Source organism: Rhamphochromis sp. 'chilingali' (assembly GCF_963969265.1).
Source record: "Rhamphochromis sp. 'chilingali' genome assembly, chromosome: 2".
Lineage (NCBI taxonomy): Eukaryota > Metazoa > Chordata > Actinopteri > Cichliformes > Cichlidae > Rhamphochromis > Rhamphochromis sp. 'chilingali'.
Window position 1 is genome coordinate 22,697,438 of NC_137930.1, and position 20,152 is coordinate 22,717,589.

General features: G+C 42.7%; 1 protein-coding gene and 1 long non-coding RNA gene across 13 annotated transcripts in view; one reads left to right on the forward strand and one right to left on the reverse strand.

The window, feature by feature from the left end:
• Positions 1-1,258: 1,258 nt before the first annotated feature.
• dnm1a (dynamin 1a) overlaps positions 1,259-20,152 on the reverse strand; it is a gene marked incomplete at its 3' end in the record, with an annotated part of 55,633 nt that continues 36,739 nt past the window's right edge. For 5 of the 12 annotated variants that reach the window (XM_080907720.1, XM_080907718.1, XM_080907719.1 and 2 more), the window contains 7 exons: positions 9,554-9,663; positions 8,751-8,862; positions 8,515-8,529; positions 7,689-7,859; positions 7,351-7,592; positions 6,937-7,140; positions 1,259-4,182 (listed from right to left, as the gene is read on the reverse strand). In XM_080907720.1, coding sequence (XP_080763846.1) covers positions 4,152-4,182; positions 6,937-7,140; positions 7,351-7,592; positions 7,689-7,859; positions 8,515-8,529; positions 8,751-8,862; positions 9,554-9,663 — 885 coding nt within the window. Of the gene's footprint in view, positions 4,183-6,772; positions 6,810-6,932; positions 7,141-7,350; positions 7,593-7,688; positions 7,860-8,514; positions 8,530-8,750; positions 8,863-9,553; positions 9,664-20,152 lie in introns of those variants that run through there. The other 7 variants (XM_080907725.1, XM_080907722.1, XM_080907724.1 and 4 more) reach the window with 3 other exon arrangements.
• On the forward strand, positions 17,307-18,999 carry LOC308413032. The gene is made up of 2 exons (XR_013974653.1): positions 17,307-17,673; positions 18,218-18,999. It is a non-coding gene; the product is annotated as an uncharacterized lncRNA (long non-coding RNA).

The window sequence follows — 20,152 nt, forward strand, 5'->3', positions numbered from 1 at the left end:
GTGTCTGAAATCTTTGTCATGCTGAAAAATGAAGCCTTTGCTAATCAGATGCTTTTCAGATGGCAATGCATGCTGGAGCAAAATCTGACAACACTTTTCCTTGTTAATTGTATACGTTTAGACTAGATTCACAACGCAGCTGGCTGAAATGCAGCCCCAAATCATGACAGAGCTTCCACCATGTTTTACAGATGACCATAGACACCCACTGTTGTACCCTTTTCCATATGTATTGATGATTTGAACCAAAAACTTCATATTTAGATTCATGACTCCATTAGACCTGTTAACCCTGATTTTCAGTCCATTTCTTGTGTAACTTGGAATCCCTCAGCTTTTTCTCCCAGCCTCCATCCTTAAGGATGGCTTCTAGACAGCCACCTTTCCACTGAGACCATTTCTGATGAGGCTTCAGTGAACAGAAATTGGTTTAACTGAAGGGCCATAGGCATCTCTCAGGTCTTTGCTAGATTTGTTTTCTGGTTTCTTAATGACATGAGTTTCAAATACTGTTCATCTTCTGTAGGTAGTTTGTAAACTTGCGACACTTTTTGTTTCATCTGTCCTGTTTCCTCAGATGAAATATGCCAAGTTTACAGCTAATACATGTAAAGATATTATTTTATTGAACTGTTATCTTTGGAATTTTTTGTAGATTAACCTAAAGAAATTGGAACGAATTATGTGTTTTTGCAGAGGTGTGGACTCGAGTCACATGACTTGGACTCGAGTCAGACTCGAGTCATTAATTTTATGACTTTAGACTTGACTTGAAAAAATGTTCTAAGACTTGTGACTTGACTTGGACTTTTACACCAATGACTTGAGACTCGACTCTGACTTGCCTGACATTACTTGAGACTTGACTTGAGGATAAAGACTTGAGACTTACTTGAGACTTGCAAAACAATGACTTGGTCCCACCTCTGTGTTTTTGTGCCAAGTACCAAAAGATAGAAAAGAGGGGAAAATAAGAAATTATGAAAGACCTTTGGAACAGTCTGTAGAAGTGACACTTGGTTATTTTTTTTGAAAGGTCTGAAAAGGCTTTTGAAGATGTATATGTAAATGATGGGGTTGAGTAAGGGGTTGGAATAATCCAGCCAGGATTTTGAATATGCCTATAAGGATATTTTACTTTGTGTCCACATTCGTCTGGTGGTTTCATTATTAGCTGCTATCGAGTTCCCGTATAGTTGTGTTACCACCAGTATGTACCAGCATTTAAAAAAAAAAAAGGACACAAAGACATACTTCCCTGATTACACACTGAAGTTTTTAATGTCTTGACAGAGCACAGCAGTCCTGCACATCAGTCTAAACAAGACGCAGGACCTGATCGCTGCAGGACTTTCACACATTCAGCCCGCCCCTCGCTGCTATTCTACACACAGAAGGACAAGAAAAGCAAAAGCCCTCTGCTGCAAGCCAAAGTATTCAACAGCCTGCAGTTGCCCATATACATCATTGTATTATATATTTTTTGTAGTTTTTAAAACATTACTTCCTTATACATATACTCATTTTGTCATAATTTAAATATTCAGCGGTTTCATACACTAAATTCCCTAGATAGTGAAAGTTCAATAAGATGCATCACACATATACAGAATAACACAATAAGATATGTCCATAATAAACTATTTACCATTAAATAAGAAGAAAAATATGCTTAGTTGTGTTTACTTTGCAGTCGTGGAGTACCAGATGCACAAGGGATGAATAGTAGATTATTGTTTGTGGCTGGTGGGTTGTTTTTTGCTTGGGTTCAAAATACAATACACCACATCACGCTGACAGTGGAGGTCAGTGGTAGAAAAGGTGGTGGGTTCGCACGGGTCACAGGTTCTCACACGTGTAAAATGACAGGGTGAAAGAGAAGGAGCTTTTTCATTTAATGCCAGTTTTATGCATAGACTGTGGCTGTTTTTGAGTGTTCTCACTCACCCCCGTGACCACTGGAAAAAAGACAAAACCAAACAAAAAAAAGGGGGAAAAGAGAAGAAATGGCAAATCATCAACTGACTTAAAATTCTGAATGTTTTCACACGGCAAATATTCCTGTTTTCCCCGTCTGAATAAAAAGGATATGTAAAGAGCTATCTAGCTAACAGTCACAGAGCTTCAACCCAGGCCAAAGACTCCCTTCCTCTCAGGCTGGAGTCTCGCGTGTCCTGCAGTTGTCTGAAGCTGCACATTTGCTTAAAGATAATGCAGTAACAACATTTGTGTGAAGCAGAGAGCAAGAAAGAAACGGGAGAGGCATCTTTTTTTTTTTTCCTTTTACGTCAGTTGTTGCATAGGTCGTGTGGAAGCACAGACAACAGCAGTTTTAAATCGCAGGTGGATTTAACAGTGACACTGAGGGCCTTCCTGAGGCTACAACGGGCAGTTCCTCCCGTCCTGCAAGGCTGAAATGAAGAGGAGGAGGAAAAATGGACGAAGAGCAGCAGCGTCTATCTGAGGGTGAAGAATTTGCAGGCGATCCTTTACTTCTGTTATTCATTCAAGCCTTCCTCTCCTCGTGTGAGTGAGTGAGTGAGTGATGGGTGGATGGATAAATGCGAGATGAGCGTAAGAAGGAGAAGAGGTAACAGGGAGAATGTTTCCTTCTAAGAGTCGAATGGTGGCAGGGGGCTCTCGGGACGAGAGGGCCCGCCCTTGTTTGACCGGCTGTTTAGGTGATAGGAAAGAAGAGAGAAAATAAAAAGACGATCTTATTTGCCAGGATGAAGAGATTACAACAAGTAAGAGATTACAACTAAAATCGTAATGGTGAGGAGGCACCAGAGAAATGACGATGTTCACCTCCAGGGTGAGGGGGATATTATTGCTTTGCCACCAGTTAGTAATGTGTAGCCACGGGTTACATAGGAATTATGTAATTAAGATGTGGCCATGAGATATCATCTGGTAAGATTACATTTTTGAATGATGAATCGCCTGACAGCCAGATGAATATTAAAAATCATCAAGGAAATAAAATCCAGCTGTTCTTTTAAACTATGCATGATGGTTAACATACAACAGATTACCCACACCGAGGCCAAACATTAACAACTAGTGGCTGTTTAGTTAGCAATAATATTTTACAGCCACGTGAGAAACAGGTCAACTTTTACAACAATGCTAATGGTAATGAAAACCATGATTTGCAGGGTGTGAGACAGACCTCCTCTTTCACGGTTTGTTCTTTATAGTTTAGCTCACAAGCGGACTTGATTAAAGTCAGTCGCCTTCACACTCGAATATGGAAAACTGCCATAACACATTAACTCAAACTCTGAATAGTGCAGTGAGAAGACACCAGAGTTACAAAAAAGTCCAGCTTGCATCACCTCCCTTATGAAATACTTTATCCATCGTCACTTCTGCTGATTGAAACATTTTCTGCCTCTTACTTTAACTCCGAGGCTGAAATGCTGCAGAGGAACTAAAGCATTTACTCTCTGCACAACACCAGTATTTACAGAGTCAAAGTATCCATCAAATTACCATGAAGTATGTTGCAAGTTCTTGGTATTAGTGGATGTTTAAGTGAACTGAAGAATTTGTGCCATTTTATCTGAAACCGTTGTGAAAATCTGCCAGCGAAAAATTCTAAATTTCTGCTTTATCCCTAAAATTTCATCTTTTTTTAAGGGAAGGATTCCTTAAAAAAGGAAGAAAATAAATAAACATGAAATAAAAGAACAATTGATGAATGAGAGAATAATAAGAGAGAATACTTATTAGAAATACTCAGGCATAGCTTCATGCTAAATGTCTACCCTTTTAGTTTAAAAGCAGGAAAAATGTTTCCGTGTTTAAGTGTTTGCACGTGTTTGCACGTGTTTACTAGACTGTATACTGCGTGCGTGCACACGCTAACTGATTTGCTTCATCAGTCTTTACATAGATTGAGTTCTCAGGGTGCAGCATGTTTGTAAGTCATGCAAGTGTGATTCAAGTATTCTGCGTCACTGTATGAGGGAGAGAGGTGGAGGTGAGGAGGAGGGAAAGAAGAGGAAGCGAGGGAGAAGCAGGAGCTGGGAACCAGCTCAGGTCAGACGAGGCAGAAAACGACAGGAGGGTGGCGCTGTTGTCTGTGGCCTCTCATCCAGGGGAGAATTAAACGGAGGAGGAGGGGAAGGACGGAGGAGCCAGGGAGTCTAGTGGGTTGGAGATGGCGGGGGTCTCCGACTGCCGTGGACACACAAGCACAAAGGAGAGACTGGATTAGTGCCGTTGCTCCCTGTTGACAGGTTTACAGCCCCCATGTGTACATTCATGCACAAACACACAGAAATACTGTATCTTCAAGTAACACATGGAGGCATCCAAAAATACAACCAACGTGACAAAGATTTGAAGCTCAGTTAAGTGAAGGCGGTGTTTCTGCACATCCAGCTGCTGTTTATCTACAGTAACGTGCAGTTTGTTCAGTTGTAGTTCTGCTACAGGAGAGCAAATCCACTGATAGGCATTAAAGTTTTAAGCAGCAGTTGTTGCTGATTGAAGGGAAGATTAAACTGATTGTTAAACACAACAAAGAGAAGTTGACTTGTACAAATGCAAAGTGTTTGCTTGAAGGTAAACATGTAAGCAAATATGAATGTGTGACATTTTAGAGATGCAGATATACTCTCTTATTCCCAGTTAGGGCGAACCATCTTTTATTCACTCCATAATTTAGTCTAACATCTTTGCGCTCTGTACCATTGCACATATGATATACCTGTTGGTATTGCCTGTTTGTCGATTCTCTTACGTATGATGCTATGCCTGGTCAGTGAGTGTTACCAAAACATTCACAAGGTTTGCAGATTTTGCAAGACAATGGCAGATATGGCTCAAAAGAAATATATGCCCATTTACAGTTACATTCAAACTACAACTCAAAAACTGTTAACAGACAGTACAGCAGCCGAAACAACAGTAACATAATGGAGAATATAGGCGTATATATTGTACTGTATAGCATCCATCGCCTGAGACCATGAGAACGAACTTTGGCTTCCTTTTATTCCTCTTTTCTTAGCGAGAAACTTGGAAACATTGTGTTCAAATACAATTTATCTGGCCACCTCCCAGCCCTGCATTATGACTGCATCCCACTTTGTCCCACACACAAACTCAGAGCTCAAATCATCTCAAACTGGTTTCCTAACGTGAGAATAGGAAACTACTGTACTCAAATAACCTCAACAGTCACAGTCTAGTGTCTGATCTTTTTGCAAAGCTAGCTGGGATTGCTGATGGCAGCTTATACAACTTATTCTCCAAAGAAAAATTTTATAATCTCATTATTATTTATAAATGAAGATATGGCTTGTACTTACCAAGTGCTCTTAAAGGGTAATACATTTGTTAGTTAAACTATAGAGTATTTACCTAAAAAATAAATCACCAGTAGGGCTACTCCACATTAACTAAATCCTGCAAAGAAAAGTGATTTTGGTAAACAGAGCACCGTGTCACTAAAAGAAAGCATCAGACACATCGATATAAGCAGGTATGGGAGGGATTTTGTGGCATACACACATATACAACACAGCACCAACATTAGTTAGGTCCCGGACATCTGTTGCGAGTCTTCTTGGCCTACACCGGGGGTGTCCAACTCCAGGCCTCAAGGTTTTAGATATCACCCTGGGTGAACACACTTAAATCAAATGATTCGTTCATTACCAGGCCTCTGGAGAACTTCAAGACATGCTGAGGAGGTAATCTAGCCATTTAAATCATCCGTGTTGGATAAAGAATACATCTAAAACCTGCAGGACACCGGCTCTCAAGGCCTGGCATTGGACACCCCTGGCCTACACTGACAAAATGTCCTCCTTTGGTGCTCTTTACAGACAAAATAACATCAGACTGAGCTTGAATTGAGCTCAAGCCACTGATGCAAACATGCAAACACACACTCTGCGCCGGGTGTGTGTTTGCTCATGCAGCCCTCTGAGAAAACAGTGGTGAGAAAAGGAAAAGGTCATGCAGTGAAAGGGATGGTTTCTGTGAGAAAGGGAAAGAAGGAAAGTCGTTGTGATGATGATGATCATGGTTGCAGACAGTACCCAACGTACCAGTAATGTTAGTCCTCACTGGTCAGTGATAGTGATTCTGTAGAAGGAACCATAGCAGTGTGTGGGACAGAGGTGTGGCAGGGGACGGAGGGGTGAAGAAGAGGAGACAGAAGAGAGAAAAGGAGCGCAAACAGTTACAGCGCAGGAAATGACCAACATCGCATGTGCGAAGCTCTCACTCATGGCAGCTCACAGTACAGAAAAACTGGATTGGAAGATGAAAAATGGGCATTTAAAACAGATTAGTTTTAGTGAAGATGTTAAAAAGCTTTCATTTTCCAGTGAGAGCTTTGCTCAGCCACGTTAGCGTCCTCTACAGTAAAACAGGTGAGCTACTGACAGTTAGCCCCAGGTTAAAGAGGTTAGCTAGCTCACAAACACAGGAAAGGGGGGGGGGGGGGGGGGGTTTAAATGCATACAATTAATGAATACCAGAAAGGAAGCCCCTCCACATTCCCATCTCCCCTTCATTCATCAGATCATGTTTTAATTCAAAGGAATCCAGGCGACCTCGCTTTTAGCAACAGATTATTTAACAGGTGATGCCTGACAACGTGCTGAAAGTTTGGTGATGGCTGAAAGATACTAGCAAGGTGAAAGAAATTAGTGAGATGTTGTAGTTGTAGTGCCTATATGGGGATAACTAGCAATCTACCAGCCTATTAATCTATCCTCTATCAAAGCCAGCGCTTTCTACTGTCCTTTACCTCCTTTATCCCCTCATCCGGGCGTCTTCACATCCCCCTTGTTAACAGAGAGTATCCACACTTCAGCTTTGGTGACGTCACATTATCTTAAATTGTAGTTTGGATGTCAGTGTCCTTGTAAAATCTACTGCGGCTTACTCTATGATGGAAGAGTTTCCACTCACCTAGGCACACTTGGGGGTGCGCGGTTAGGCCTGGAGGGCACGGTGGGTGGTGGCCCACTGTATGGGTCAGGAGAAGCTCCGGGGCGAGAAGGGACAGGGGGACCCCCTGCAGGAGGAGGCCCAGGTGGAGGACCACGAGAGCCTGGACGGGCCGGGGGTCCTGGTGGAGCCCTGCGGTTTGGAGTTGGACTGGTGGCCGGAGATCTTGATAAGAAAGTAGAAGTGAAGAGAGGAACATAAAAGGAGAAAAACATCAGGAAAGTGTCAATAAGTCAGATGCTGCGTCTTTTTAGAATATTCTTATTTACTTGACCATATGTCAGAATTAGACATGGGCTTTTAATATTTGTTCTCCCCAACCTGTTCCCACACGTACTCTCTCAGTCCCACAGTCTGATGTCTCATGTGCCTTACCGTCCTCCAGATCCGCTACGCTGCACCTGAAGCCAGGAATCGTCCACGGGTGGTGGCATGGCGGTGGTTACAGTAGATGTGCTGATGTCGCCGATGATGTTGAGAGCCTCCCGCAGAGCGTGGTACATCCGCAGCATCTCGTCACGGTGCTGGGCCTGCTCCTGAGACTCCTCCATCAAGCTGTTCTGGTCACCACATGAGTACAGCTGGGCCAACAGCTCAGCATTAATGAACTCTTTAGTCTGCACGCAGAGGGAGAGAAACACAGCACGCTGTCTGTCAAATCTCAAAGTCCTGTCGTCTCAGCGTGACATACGAGACAACAGCAGCAGACTCACATTGTTGATCATGAGATGCATGATGGTCTTCGGCATCAAGTCGCGGACGGTCTTGTTGACGATTGCCATGTAAGAGTCGACCAGGTTGCGGATGGTTTCCACTTGCCGCTCCAGCTGAGGGTCCATGCTGTGCATGAGGTTGTCAGAACCATTTTCATCACCACCATCACTCTGTGAGACAAATTAGGGTTTTGTTTTAAAATGTGTGTGTAGCAGAGTTACAGAGAGGGTGATAGCACTTCAGGAATGACAGGAAGGAAAAGGTTTTCTCCAGGAAATTATATTACCAGCTGAATGATGAACACACAATTCATCAGTGTAGTTAAATGTGGATGAAAATAATTAAATAAAAAGAATTTCTTTATATTTTGCTTCCAAGAACTCAGACTTTCTAGTAATTTTTAACATGGTCTTGAGCAATAATTCTTCAGGTTTTCTGAAGATCTTTCACACTTTCTATTGGACACGGCTTAGACATTTATTGGCTTTTCACTCATTTTCAGTCCAGTCCTCCTAACTGACCACTTTCACTGGATTATTTTTTCCTGTTTGTTAAGCCATAACAAGTTCACCTAACTCAAGGGATTAAGAAAAGATTATTTAGTCAAATTTACACAGTTTGATAGGCATAAAATGCTATCTTTGCACCAGCAAGGTGATTCCCTATCAGTGGTTCAAAAATCTACTCCTAATGATTACGCTAAACTATCCATTTACTGATCACTGTCAGCTACACAACTCAGGTACAGGTCCATTTAAGTAAAAGTACAGTTCATGCTTTACATAGAAAACACAGAAAAGTGATCTAGTACCCAGAATAACATACCTTTCCTTCCTTCTCCTACAACGCCAAATAGCAATGAGAGATAAAAGACATTGAAAAGGACAGATGGCAAATGAGAAACACAATAACATTAAAAGAGACTGCAGAAGGAAACATCACAGCAACCACCTGAGCTACTACTGGACACAAATAATATGAAGTGGGAATAAATTCCACATTTGTGAGAGTGTTTGCGTCACAGTGTTGTCTGTGCACGTGTGCTTTAGATGAAATCTTACCGTGACCCTTTCAGGATAAACTCCGGCTCTGAGGAAGGAGGCTTTCCAGGCATCAACGTCTTCCTGACTCTCACACGCAAGCTCCAGCTGACGGTAGTCCTTATACACATTTCTGTGGAGACACAGTGTGAGCAGTGCACTCCAATAGTCCCGTCTCATCAGCTGTACGTCCTTCCACCAGTGAAGGTTAGTAACTAAATACAGTCACTTTAATGTAAAAACTTGGAACTTGTTCTTTCCTCCAGAATTTCTGTTTTCACTTTATATTATCTTACTTCATATTTTCTACTCCACTATACTACAAAAATAGCTTTTTTGTTACTTCACAACATTTACTTTATAATTCTGGTCATTTTTAATCTACTTTTTTTTGTTTTGGATACAAAACTCTTATCATTTTTTGGGATTAAAATGCCCCAAAGTATAATTTAGTGCTTCTTATCTACAACAGTAACAACAATAAAGTCTGGCTTACATGTAGATACTTAAAAATGTCATGCAACGCTGGAAAGGGCACTCTGCACAATTTAAAACCTTTACTTTCTTAATTTAAGTTCATTTTTATTATACTCTTGTCCTTTTACATTGGAATAATTTTTACTTAGGACTTTAAATTATCTGCAGACTTCCCCAATATCGGGATATTCTTTAAGCTTTACAACTACATCCTCACTGGCTGTCACACAGAAATCCCAAAACTCATTTAATGCAAACATAAAAGTGGGCGAAAGAGCAACTTTTAACGCTGTGGTGCATTTAAGTTGTTTCTGCGTTACAGTGTTAATGTGTGTGTCTAATAACACCTCTGTTCGGTGTTGAAGAGGGCAAAAATATGCTTGCTGGACATGAAGCCTTTCTCCACATCGCGCAGCTTCAGGTTGTCGACCTGCAGCATGTACTTCTTCTCCTTCTCCTGCAGGGGGTGAAAGAGACACAGCAGTGAGTAGAACGAGGAGGAAGACTTCCCTGATAAAGAGGAGAAAGGGTCATGCAGATACTCTCACTGTATAAAAAAAGAGTCGCTTTAAAGGAAAAACTAGTGCAGATGCTGCATTATGATCACTCTGGGCTGTGAAATTTAGAGCTACGCATACAATTGTATTATGTAACATATATAGTAAATGGTGAGTGTGTGAAAAAGTTTTTGAGTCATTAGTTTGCGCTGCTGATACAGACAAAAAGATAGCAGGCTAAAAGAGACAAGCGGATAAAAAAGGTCAGCGGAAATGAAGAGCAAAAGCTCGCACATTCAGTTCTACAGCAGACGAAAGAAAAGCAAAGGAGATGGATGGGAAAGTACAGTCTGTGGTTTTGATTACAGTTGTGCAGAGTCAAGGGGGTGGGGGGGTGGGGGGGGGAGAGAGCAAGCAACAAATGAGAAACACACAGACAGAAAGAGAGAGGGAGAGCGTTCCAGGCTAGAAATCTCTTGTACTTGTAAATTTGCACACAACATATGATACACAGACGTCCAACTATTTATGAATCAGGGAACCTCAAAGTTTGTCAGCTCAGTCTGATCTCTATCTTTATCTCAAGCAAATAAACTCTCTCTCTCACACACACACACACACACACACACACACACACACACACACACACACACACACACACACACACACACACACACACACACACACACACACACACATGTATATATATATATGCCGCGGTTGGACTTCTCAAAGTCTATTGATAGAAAATCCAGTTTCTTGAGTCACGGTGCATAATATGCTGTGTGTGTGTGTGTGTGTGTGTGTGTGTGTGTGTGTGTGTGTGTGTGTGTGTGTGTGTGTGTGTGTGTGAACGACAATAAAATGAGAATTAACAAAATGAGATTCCAAAAATAGCATGAGGTTGGTGAGTTTCTACAAACATTCTCTAAACACAGACACAGAAATACACACACACACACACACACACACACACACACACACACACACACACACACACACACACACACACACACACACACACACACACACACACGGGCATGCGCACACATACACACACCCTGCTTTGGTTCCAAACAGCACCTTTTGAGCGTAGTCTCTAACTAACCTTAAAACCATCTGGATGGCTAACCACGGACTTGCCCTGCCCAACTCAGCATGTGTGTATGTGTGTGTGTGTGTGTGTGTGAGTGTGTGTGTGTGTCACAGAGAGAGCAAGACAGACGGGGATTGAATGTGTGACAAACTCCTTCATCAAAGGATTTATGAGCTGTGCAGCCAAATGGTCATATCCCCTGAATGCATGTAAAACATCACAGAGACACACATAAAGACACAAACACATTTGGCAGCGCCCGTACACCGAGGTGTCCGCTACCCAAAAAAAAGACGGCTACACAAGAAGTCACCCCAGGCCGCTGAAAGCTGACATCATTATTTTATAAAACTGGTGAGTTCCCATCCCCCCATTTCTCTCTTTTTCTTCAATTTCACCATCATCTCTTTTCTTTCTTCACCCCCTCCCCTCCCTTGTTCCTCTCACTCTCTGGCTTTCCCTCTCCCTGGGAGTGAGCAACCTTGGATTGATTCATACATTTTCCTCTCCTCTGGCCAGTAAATCCAGTCAGGAAAAATGGAAACAGGGGAAGAGGAGGGGCAGCGAATGTGCACATGATGTGGGGAAGGTAAAGAGAAAATACGCCAACACGGAGAATAACTATGTTATACAAGAACAGCAACAGTAAGAGAGAAATACAAATGATTTCTTGAGTTTTCTTGAATATTAGTGGGGGGTGCAGATGATGCGAGAGTGGAAGATTTGAGTTTGAGGTTTGATCAGTCTGGCAACCACACATGCCAGAAAGTCAAACAACAAATTGATGAATACCAGATATCTGCTAAGACTGTCCATGTATTTGTCCTATTGCAACATCAAATAAGACCATTATCAGTCAGCCAGTTTCTTGTGTGTGCATGTGTTTCTTTTTTATGTGTGTGTACTAGGATTGGGGGGGAAGTAGGTGCTTGAGTGCTTTGCCATATGCTCCTATAAAATCCAGGCAGTGTGAGTGGGCAACGTTACAGATTTCAGATGTTAAGCACACTCGCAGGGACGCATGAGAAAACAAACCTGCAGATGCACACATGTGGTCTGAAATGCACACTTTTTCTGCACAGGACCAAGCTTCAAGTAGACACACACACACACACACACACACACACACACACACACACACACACACACACACACACACACACACACACACATATTCATCAACAGGTCATTTGGGCTCACTTGGACACGAAGCTCCTGATTCTGATAGCTGCTAAGCAGGATTTCAGCTCTAGATGAGCATCCGTGGTCTCATCTTTCATAGTGAACCATAAGTTATCCTCATGAAAGAGTGAAACTGGGCACAATTGGGTAAATCCTTCTTTCATAATGGTTACATTGTTCATTTTTATCAGGTTATCCTATGTTAAAAGACAGATGGGCGTAAAATGTGTTCTGCTTATTATATGGGACGTTTTTTAGGCAGGTGCTTTGAGAAAATTAGTCACAGTGTTTGACTAAATCCATCTGTCATTACTTAATTAATATTCCACAGAGTTTCCATTACTCTTTAGATTGATTGTAATTGTATTGGCATCAATGCAGAAATAGCAGAGGCTGATTACCACCAGACTGAGCTGCAAAAATACACCTTTTTAGGTTTAGTTTGATATTTTCTTTAAACACGTTTACATTTTTTCACTTGTACACAAAACACAGGTGTGATCCTTGTTGGGGGGTTTTTATGGTTTTTTTTTTCCCGTCTGAACACCCACACCACACACACACACACACTACAGGCGGGCACTTAGTAGTTGGTATTTGGAGCAGTGTGTGAACAAAGTGCTTTTCATGGTTTTGTTTTGCTAGTGTGTAAGAGCAGGCTCATTATAGAGAGTCAGGAGAAGTTCACTTCTGGATTCGTAAAGGAACTTCACCACTCCGTACGCCATCCCAAAAAATATCTAAAAGAGTCAAACACATAAAACGTTCGAATATGGGCATTTCTCACACACACTTGGAGGTGGTAAACACCAAAACACACACATACATGGGAACATTAACCAATTAACACTCTGAAACAAATCGGAGTAGTTTGGTTGGCGAAACCATGAAGATACTCGTTTATAGCATCCATGTTGTTTTAAGAGGCTGGATGTCTTCGTATGTGTGCGTGCACGTGTGTGCGGTGGTGCGTTACTGTGTATGTTGATGGGAGTCTGATAGAAAAATCCTGGTGACTTGGGCCATGCATCAAAGGCCTGCGGAGAAGCCGCACGGCATCTGGGAGCAATAACGTTGCTTCTAACCCTTCATTACCACAAAGACTGGGCCCTGGGTGGCAGCCAATGGTAATTTTCACAACCCTCCTCCTCACCTCCCTCTGCTTTTCTTTCCCTCCATTCTTCTGCCATTTTCCCCATTGACTTCTGTCTTTAAGAAGAAAAAAAATTAAACACAGAGGGGATTTCTTTTAAAAAAGGCGCACGGAGAAAGTAGTATAGAGTGAGGCTCAGTGGGTTTGATGCACTTGTTCAGACCAATTTCATCAATTTATAGATTTTTGTAGGAACCGATTTGTCACAACGTTCTTGTAGAAAAGATTTGTTTGTGAACATAAGCATCTTTTCGTTGTGTGTAACGAAAAAACCCACTGACGTACGCAAAAGCCATGTTTGGTCTGTGAGCAACATATGAGAAACAGAGACGGCATCTGAGGAAACCTAATTTGACTTAATGCTGTTTGGACTTTATTTAAAGTAAGGCCACATGTTGCCAATATTTAAATGAGGAACAGACAATGATTTAGCTAAGAGAATTACAACGCTGAAGAGCTGGAATGGAGCTATTCTGGGGCAGTGTGTAAAAACACACAGCTGTTCATGACTCATCTGGCTAAAGATTGCGCAATAATGCTCATAACAAATCACCTTGAGCAACGTGCCAGGGCCCACACTCTATAATCCTCCATTTATCATGCAAAAGTGCCTTTTTGATAACAGCATGTCAGGTGCACATGTTTCAGGAACTCGAATCTAATCTGAAACGTCCAATTTCGCAGTGATATGAACATTAATTCTCACATTTTCTTTTTTATGACAAGGTTTTGGCTCCTTCGATTATCTTTTTTCATTCCTTCTTACAGAAAAAAACCCCCAACAGCCTTTGAGCTTTGCTTTGAGATTTTCCTGTGGGAACTGCACAAATGTGAACAAATGTCTTTGTGGAGAGATGAAACATGCTGACTGCAGTTGAACGCAGCCTGGCAGGTTAGTGATACCTTCCTGTTTAGTGGTTAATTGCTAAACAGTCAATTATCTGCCCTGAATTTACTCCTGCAGAAGGTCAGTGTTACAACCTCGGGGCTATCAAGGACATGTGATCAATCACCGTTGACCACCAAAGCGTAAAAGAAAGGTTGGCCAGCAGACTAACTATATAAACACACGCTAAAATCCACACACGGCGGCAATCTTGTCTGGTGGAGGGCAAATGTTCAGCTGGTGTGTTTTGTGTCTCACAGCAAAACTCCCGGTACAAACCAATCACAGCTAAATGACATGAAACCCCAGTTCCCTCACAAGCAAATGAGGCACGCAAGCGTCTGCCAGTGTTCACGCATGTTTTTCATGTAAGGATTATGTACCTTAAGGTAAACACGTGATGTCAGAATACGGGGGAAACACTGTGAATGCTTTTATAGAAAATGTAAATGCTACACTTGGCACTGACCCACATACATTTGCAGTAAGTTCAGTCTCGTGAAACTTCATGAGCATTAAAGCTGTGTCAGGCTAAAAGTCAAAGAAATAAAAAAGCATGAAATAAAAAAACAAACAAAATATAATTATAAATACACCATTGGAGAAATGCACTTTATTTTATAATGTGTAAAACAGTCACAGAAATAGCAAAAATGTATGTTTTATACATTTTTAAACCTCAATAAAATTGCCACGCAGATACACATACACAGCTGTGTTTCCATCACATCAGCGGCCATTACCTCCAATTATATTAATTGCCTAGAAACTTCGCCTCACCCTGTACCTACTGACAGCCCAACCCCAACCTTGAACCTGAAGCTCACTTTAATTTAACTCTAAACAAACAAATTCATCGCTTAGTGAGTTATGTTGTGGTCACTTGGATCCTCGAGTCACCCGTATACTTTGTTTCATGTAGTCATTTTTGTTCTCACACTATGCTCCATGTTTCCAAAAGAGGAACATCATCAGCATTATCATATCATAAACTAAATATATGAACAGACCAGCCTGTGTCCCTCTCCCTTCATTTCTATAATCTCAAATCTTCTTTTCCATTCATGACAGATTTTATCATTCTTACAGCCTTTCTGACTTTCCCTGCTACATCATCCTGCGCTCACTTCCATTAACTTAAGTATGTTTAATATCTCAAACAGACATTTATCACCCCTTAATCATGTCACTACATTCTTTTTTTGTGTCTCTATCTCCCAGCCTCTGACGCTGGTGGCCTAGGCCTTTTTTGCATGGGTTCTCTCTGTCCAAAGAAATGCTTGTTCGGTTAACTGGTGCTTCTAAAATGTGTCCCTCTCTCTGTATTTTTTGACCCTGTGATGGACTGGTGGCCCGTTAAGGGTCCTCATGGCCTCACCCGCTGTCGGCGTGGTCAGGCTCCAGCAATCCTGAGCTGGATAAATGAGACGGATGAGGCTCCCAGTGTTTCCTGAGCCCTTTCCTCAAGCCACTGTCTTTTTAAAATATGCTCCTTTCAACAGATAAGTATCGCTGATACGATATCACATGAGAGAAAGGAAAAATAACCGAGCTATTATGCGGTTCACATTTTCTGTTACCCAAAGAATTATGGCTGTTTGTCTCTGGATAGAAAATGAGCTGCAAAGTTTCACAGAAACACGCACATTAAAACACATTCAGCCATTCAGATTTACAGGCTGCTTCCACAATTACGTACAGAGCGCTCTCTTAAATACATTTACAGAGCAACACCCGCAATCTTATCTTCCCCACACGCAACGCACGAAAGACACAGTTTCGCCCACGAACTGGCGGAGCTGCTGTCAAAGCAGGAAAAACAAAGTCAGAACCTTGAGGTTTTTCTGTGACAGTATTAAGCAGCTGTATTTCACGCCAAGACGGAATAACATGGGAGCGCAGATCACGCGTGTGTATGTGCATACTTTCTCAGCATTTCTGGCTTCCCTGACTAAGAGTCTGAAAAGTAAGCTGTCTGCCTGGTCATCCAAACAGTGGAAACAATGTTAGCGCGACCGCAGCATTTCCCCCACCTACCCATTAAAATTCACTCTTTCCAATCCTCCAAACCCTAAACTCGACTGCAACACTAATCCATTTTATGTCCTATGAGGATTGGTTTCTGTAATTCTCTTTTTCTGGCTTGCTAGGTTTTTTTTTTTCATTTTTTTGTTGGACCTCCTTGTTCATGGGGCATCGTTTCGCCCCCCATTTTGAAGTTCTTCCCCATTTTTCTAGCCGTCCAAGCGGTACTGCTGACTCGTCTCTCGTGGGATCGTGCCTGCTTTGATTTGGAGCTCAGGTCGGAGCTCAGAAACCGCAGCTAAAACAAACACATGGCCTTGGCCACCACTACACTGCACACGTACTACTACACACACACACACACACACACCTGGAAACACTAGCACTAATTACTCTTGTCTGCTAGAAGTAAGGACCAAACCTAACTGTGAGTGCGTGTGAAGCCCTAGAAAGTAAAGGAGGAACTTTTGACTGGTTGTGTCTCAACACTGCCTTTTCCCTCCTCTTTTGCACACACACACACACACACACACACACACACACACACACACACACACACACACACACACGCACACATGTCTTTCGCCCTGGTTCTGATTTACCAGTCGTATGTCACCCTTCCAAGCAGCAACCAACCCACCCCCCTTGCCACCACTCTGTGTGTGTGTGTGTGTGTGTGTGTGTGTGCTGGGAAGGCTGCAGAGCTGCATAAAGGGCTCTTTATTCGAGTCGGACAGGGAGAGGAAATCAGCTTTAGAAATAAAAACAGAAGGAGCAAGAGAGAGATGGAGACCACAGGGCTGCACATCTGGAGTTATTACAAGGCTTCCTCCTGCTTGCCAAGAAAACGCCGACATTCCTGCCCCTTTCTACAAAGACCATGGAGCCTCTCCTCTCATCCAGGCTCACTCCTACATGCACAAATCCATCACTCATACTCATAATATATATATTTATATATGTATGCTCACATGTATCAAAAGCAGCGATGCACTGCATTGAGAACACGCAAATGCTTTGCGAAACACATAAATGCCTCCACGTGAGAGCGCAAACGCGTCCACATACGCTTCCACTAAAAGGCTCCCTCCCTCTGCAGCCAGTCCTTCACTCCCTTTCCAAACTTTTACAACACGCAGGCCAAATGAATGTGTCTCACTTCCTGTTCACCTCTGACCTTCCACTTTCTCCCTGCAAGCCAGAAGAGGGAGACTGGAAAAGGAGGGGTGAGCCAGACAGAGGGAGTGGAGAGAGAAAGAAGAGAGGAGAAAGGAAAAATAGGGGGCCGGCGAGCTCCTCCTCTTTCTCTCTCCATATCTCCTCTCTCTCTCTCTCACTCCTTTTCTCCTTCTGTCTCTCAAAGGGAGAACTTGGTGGCCAGTCCCTTGCCACGTCAAACCTCCAGCCAGTCCACCTTGCCTGCTACCGGAGATCCCCCTTTGTCTTTTTCTTTTCTTTCCTTTTTTGCTCTAGGAGCATTTGAACCCCGATCAGCCAAGGTTTCCCTCAGCAGTGTGGCAGCAGCGCTGAATGAAAGAACAGGCAAATTCAGCAAGGATTTGGGAAAGAAGAAGCATCACCTAACGCAGAAAGATGCAAAGAAGTGAAACGAGATCGCCAAGACGCAGGTATCCCCCGCTTTCTTTCTTTCCATTCGGCGTACGTCTAAGGAGACGAAAGGTTGCATACTCCGGCGTTTTAGAGGGACGTGTTGGGTTGGGAGGATTTCGGCTGACCACAAATATTATCTGATAAGATCTGTTCCAGGGAGATTAACAGCACTTGCACTTGCAGCTGTTTTTAACCATAAGTACTTGAAACTCTAATGACTTTTGTTCGGTTTGGCCTGAAATTTTAAGGGAACTAAATGGGGCTTAGGCTGCACTAATTTGGGCTAAATAGGTTGACCATTTTTGTGTGTTTTGGCATCTGTGCTGGGCTTTATTTTTTGCCTTTAATCTTTTCTAAATGCAGAATTCTTGCAAAGAAATACTAGTTACTTTGTTACATTAATATTTAAGACCAAAATTCTCAGATTAAAAAGCATATAATTAGCCGATGAGTAATTAAAGCTCATTGGCTACATATAACAGATTTATGACTTCTAAATGTGTTATATTTGATATTTAACATTAATTAAACACTTTCTGTGTGTTTGTGTTTCCCCCGTAGAGCTCGGTGAGGAATGTTGCTTTTCACAGCGGGAAACAGGAAGGAATGTCACAGAATCTGCCAATCAGCGCCTATCACCTCCGTCTAACCTCTCCCGCTCCTCCTCCTCCTCCACCACCTCCTCCTCCATCCCTTCCATCCCAGCTCACTCAATCATCCCCGATCGGCCCTTTGCGGCAGTCAGACTGCGAAGATAAGCCAGGCCCCGGAGCCTGGCTGCAATCACAGTGAGTACGATTAAGAGTGTGTGTGGTGATATATCTGATTCTGATTCTGAGCGCATGAGTAAAGAGTCCTCCACAGCGCTACCCTTCAGCCGCCCGGCCCGCCTGCCCAGTGTTCAGACTACCTGTTCAGGAAGTAGTGGTTGTACAGTAGTCTGCACATTGGTTAGGCTGGCCGGGGAAGCACAGGACGACTGCCTAAAAAAAGCAGGATGGGGGGGGGGGGGTTAAAAAAAAAAGTGAGAGCCCTCCAAAGGGCATTCAGCAGGCACAAGCACATCAGGCTGTGGGAACACGCAGCTGCACCACCCCTCGTCCATCTGGACCAGCCCGGGCACGAGCCTAAATAAAGCACCCAAAGGCTCCACCGCAGAAGGCCTAGCCCTCGCCCAGGATGGATTTATGAGTGATGGAGAAGTCCTAAAATTTTGAAAACAGACCCATCAGGTTGTACTCTTATTAAGCTATATGATGTTTGTGTAACCAAGACCTCACTCTGCGACTCAGCTTGTGAAAAATATTTAAAAATCGTCACAATAAAGAGGCTTAAGTTTTCAATGTTGTTGTTTTTCTTTTTTTCTTGAGCAACTTATCACACATATACGGCCTCCACGAAAAGTAAATAAACACCACAGGCATATAGATATAAGTGATGGTTGCGAGACATTTTTAACATGTTGTTTATTTTCCTATGCAACCAAAAGCTGAAACCAGAAAAGTTCAGCCACACAGAAAAAAACCCAAAAAGATAACTAAAGCGCACAGTAAACCTCCAGCGTCACACTGCACTCATAATGAAAATGTACAATTATGCCTCTTGCTTTCCCTGCATCAGCTTGCGGCCGCTTTACCTCAAATGACCATGTAATGTGCAGAGAGGCAGGAAGCCACCAGACAGAAATGTTGAAAGAGCAGTCACTCTATCATTGTCTGTTCACCGTTTTGTTTTTGGGTTCGCTTTTTTATATAGCTCTCCCGCCAAAAAAAGACAGAAAATTGTGGGTTTTAGTGTTTGTAGGTGATGTCATGTGAAAAGTTACAAGTTTAGCTACCCCCCTCCACTTGCGGCCCCTTGCTTCTACTTCTTCTCTGGGACCACAGTTTACCTTCGGGCCTGCCTGTCTTTGATAAAGCAAACCCGCAGTGTACCGTTTCGAATCCCCACTCCCTCGCAAACACGCCAAAGCAAAAGAAACGTTCACACGGTGCCTCATCACAGAGCATCGTCTTCAGGAATGAACACCACAAAACCAACCTGTTTCCATTTACAGCCCTGCCACCAAACACACAAGTGTATATGCATTTATATATATATACACACATACACACACCCGTAACGCACAAAGCAAAAGTCCATGTGCATGCACACACACACACACACACACACGCTCACCATTAAAGCAGACATGTTACTATGAGTGTGCTGAAAGCAGCGGTCTGCTGTTTCCCCCCAGGATGTTTACAGCTGGGATCACCAGGAGAGTCTGGCTTTCTGGCAGCTTTACAGCACGAGCAGGGAAACCCGGGCAGACACACACATGCGCAGTGACTGAACACACATACACACATACACAAAAGAAAAAGGGCACCCAAAGTTAATACAGGCACTTAAAAAAATCAAATGAAATCAAGCCATTTGTGCCTTTGTACTATTGTCAATGTGAAACTGCGGTTGTCACATGCTTGTGTAAAAATATGGATTTGATTATAC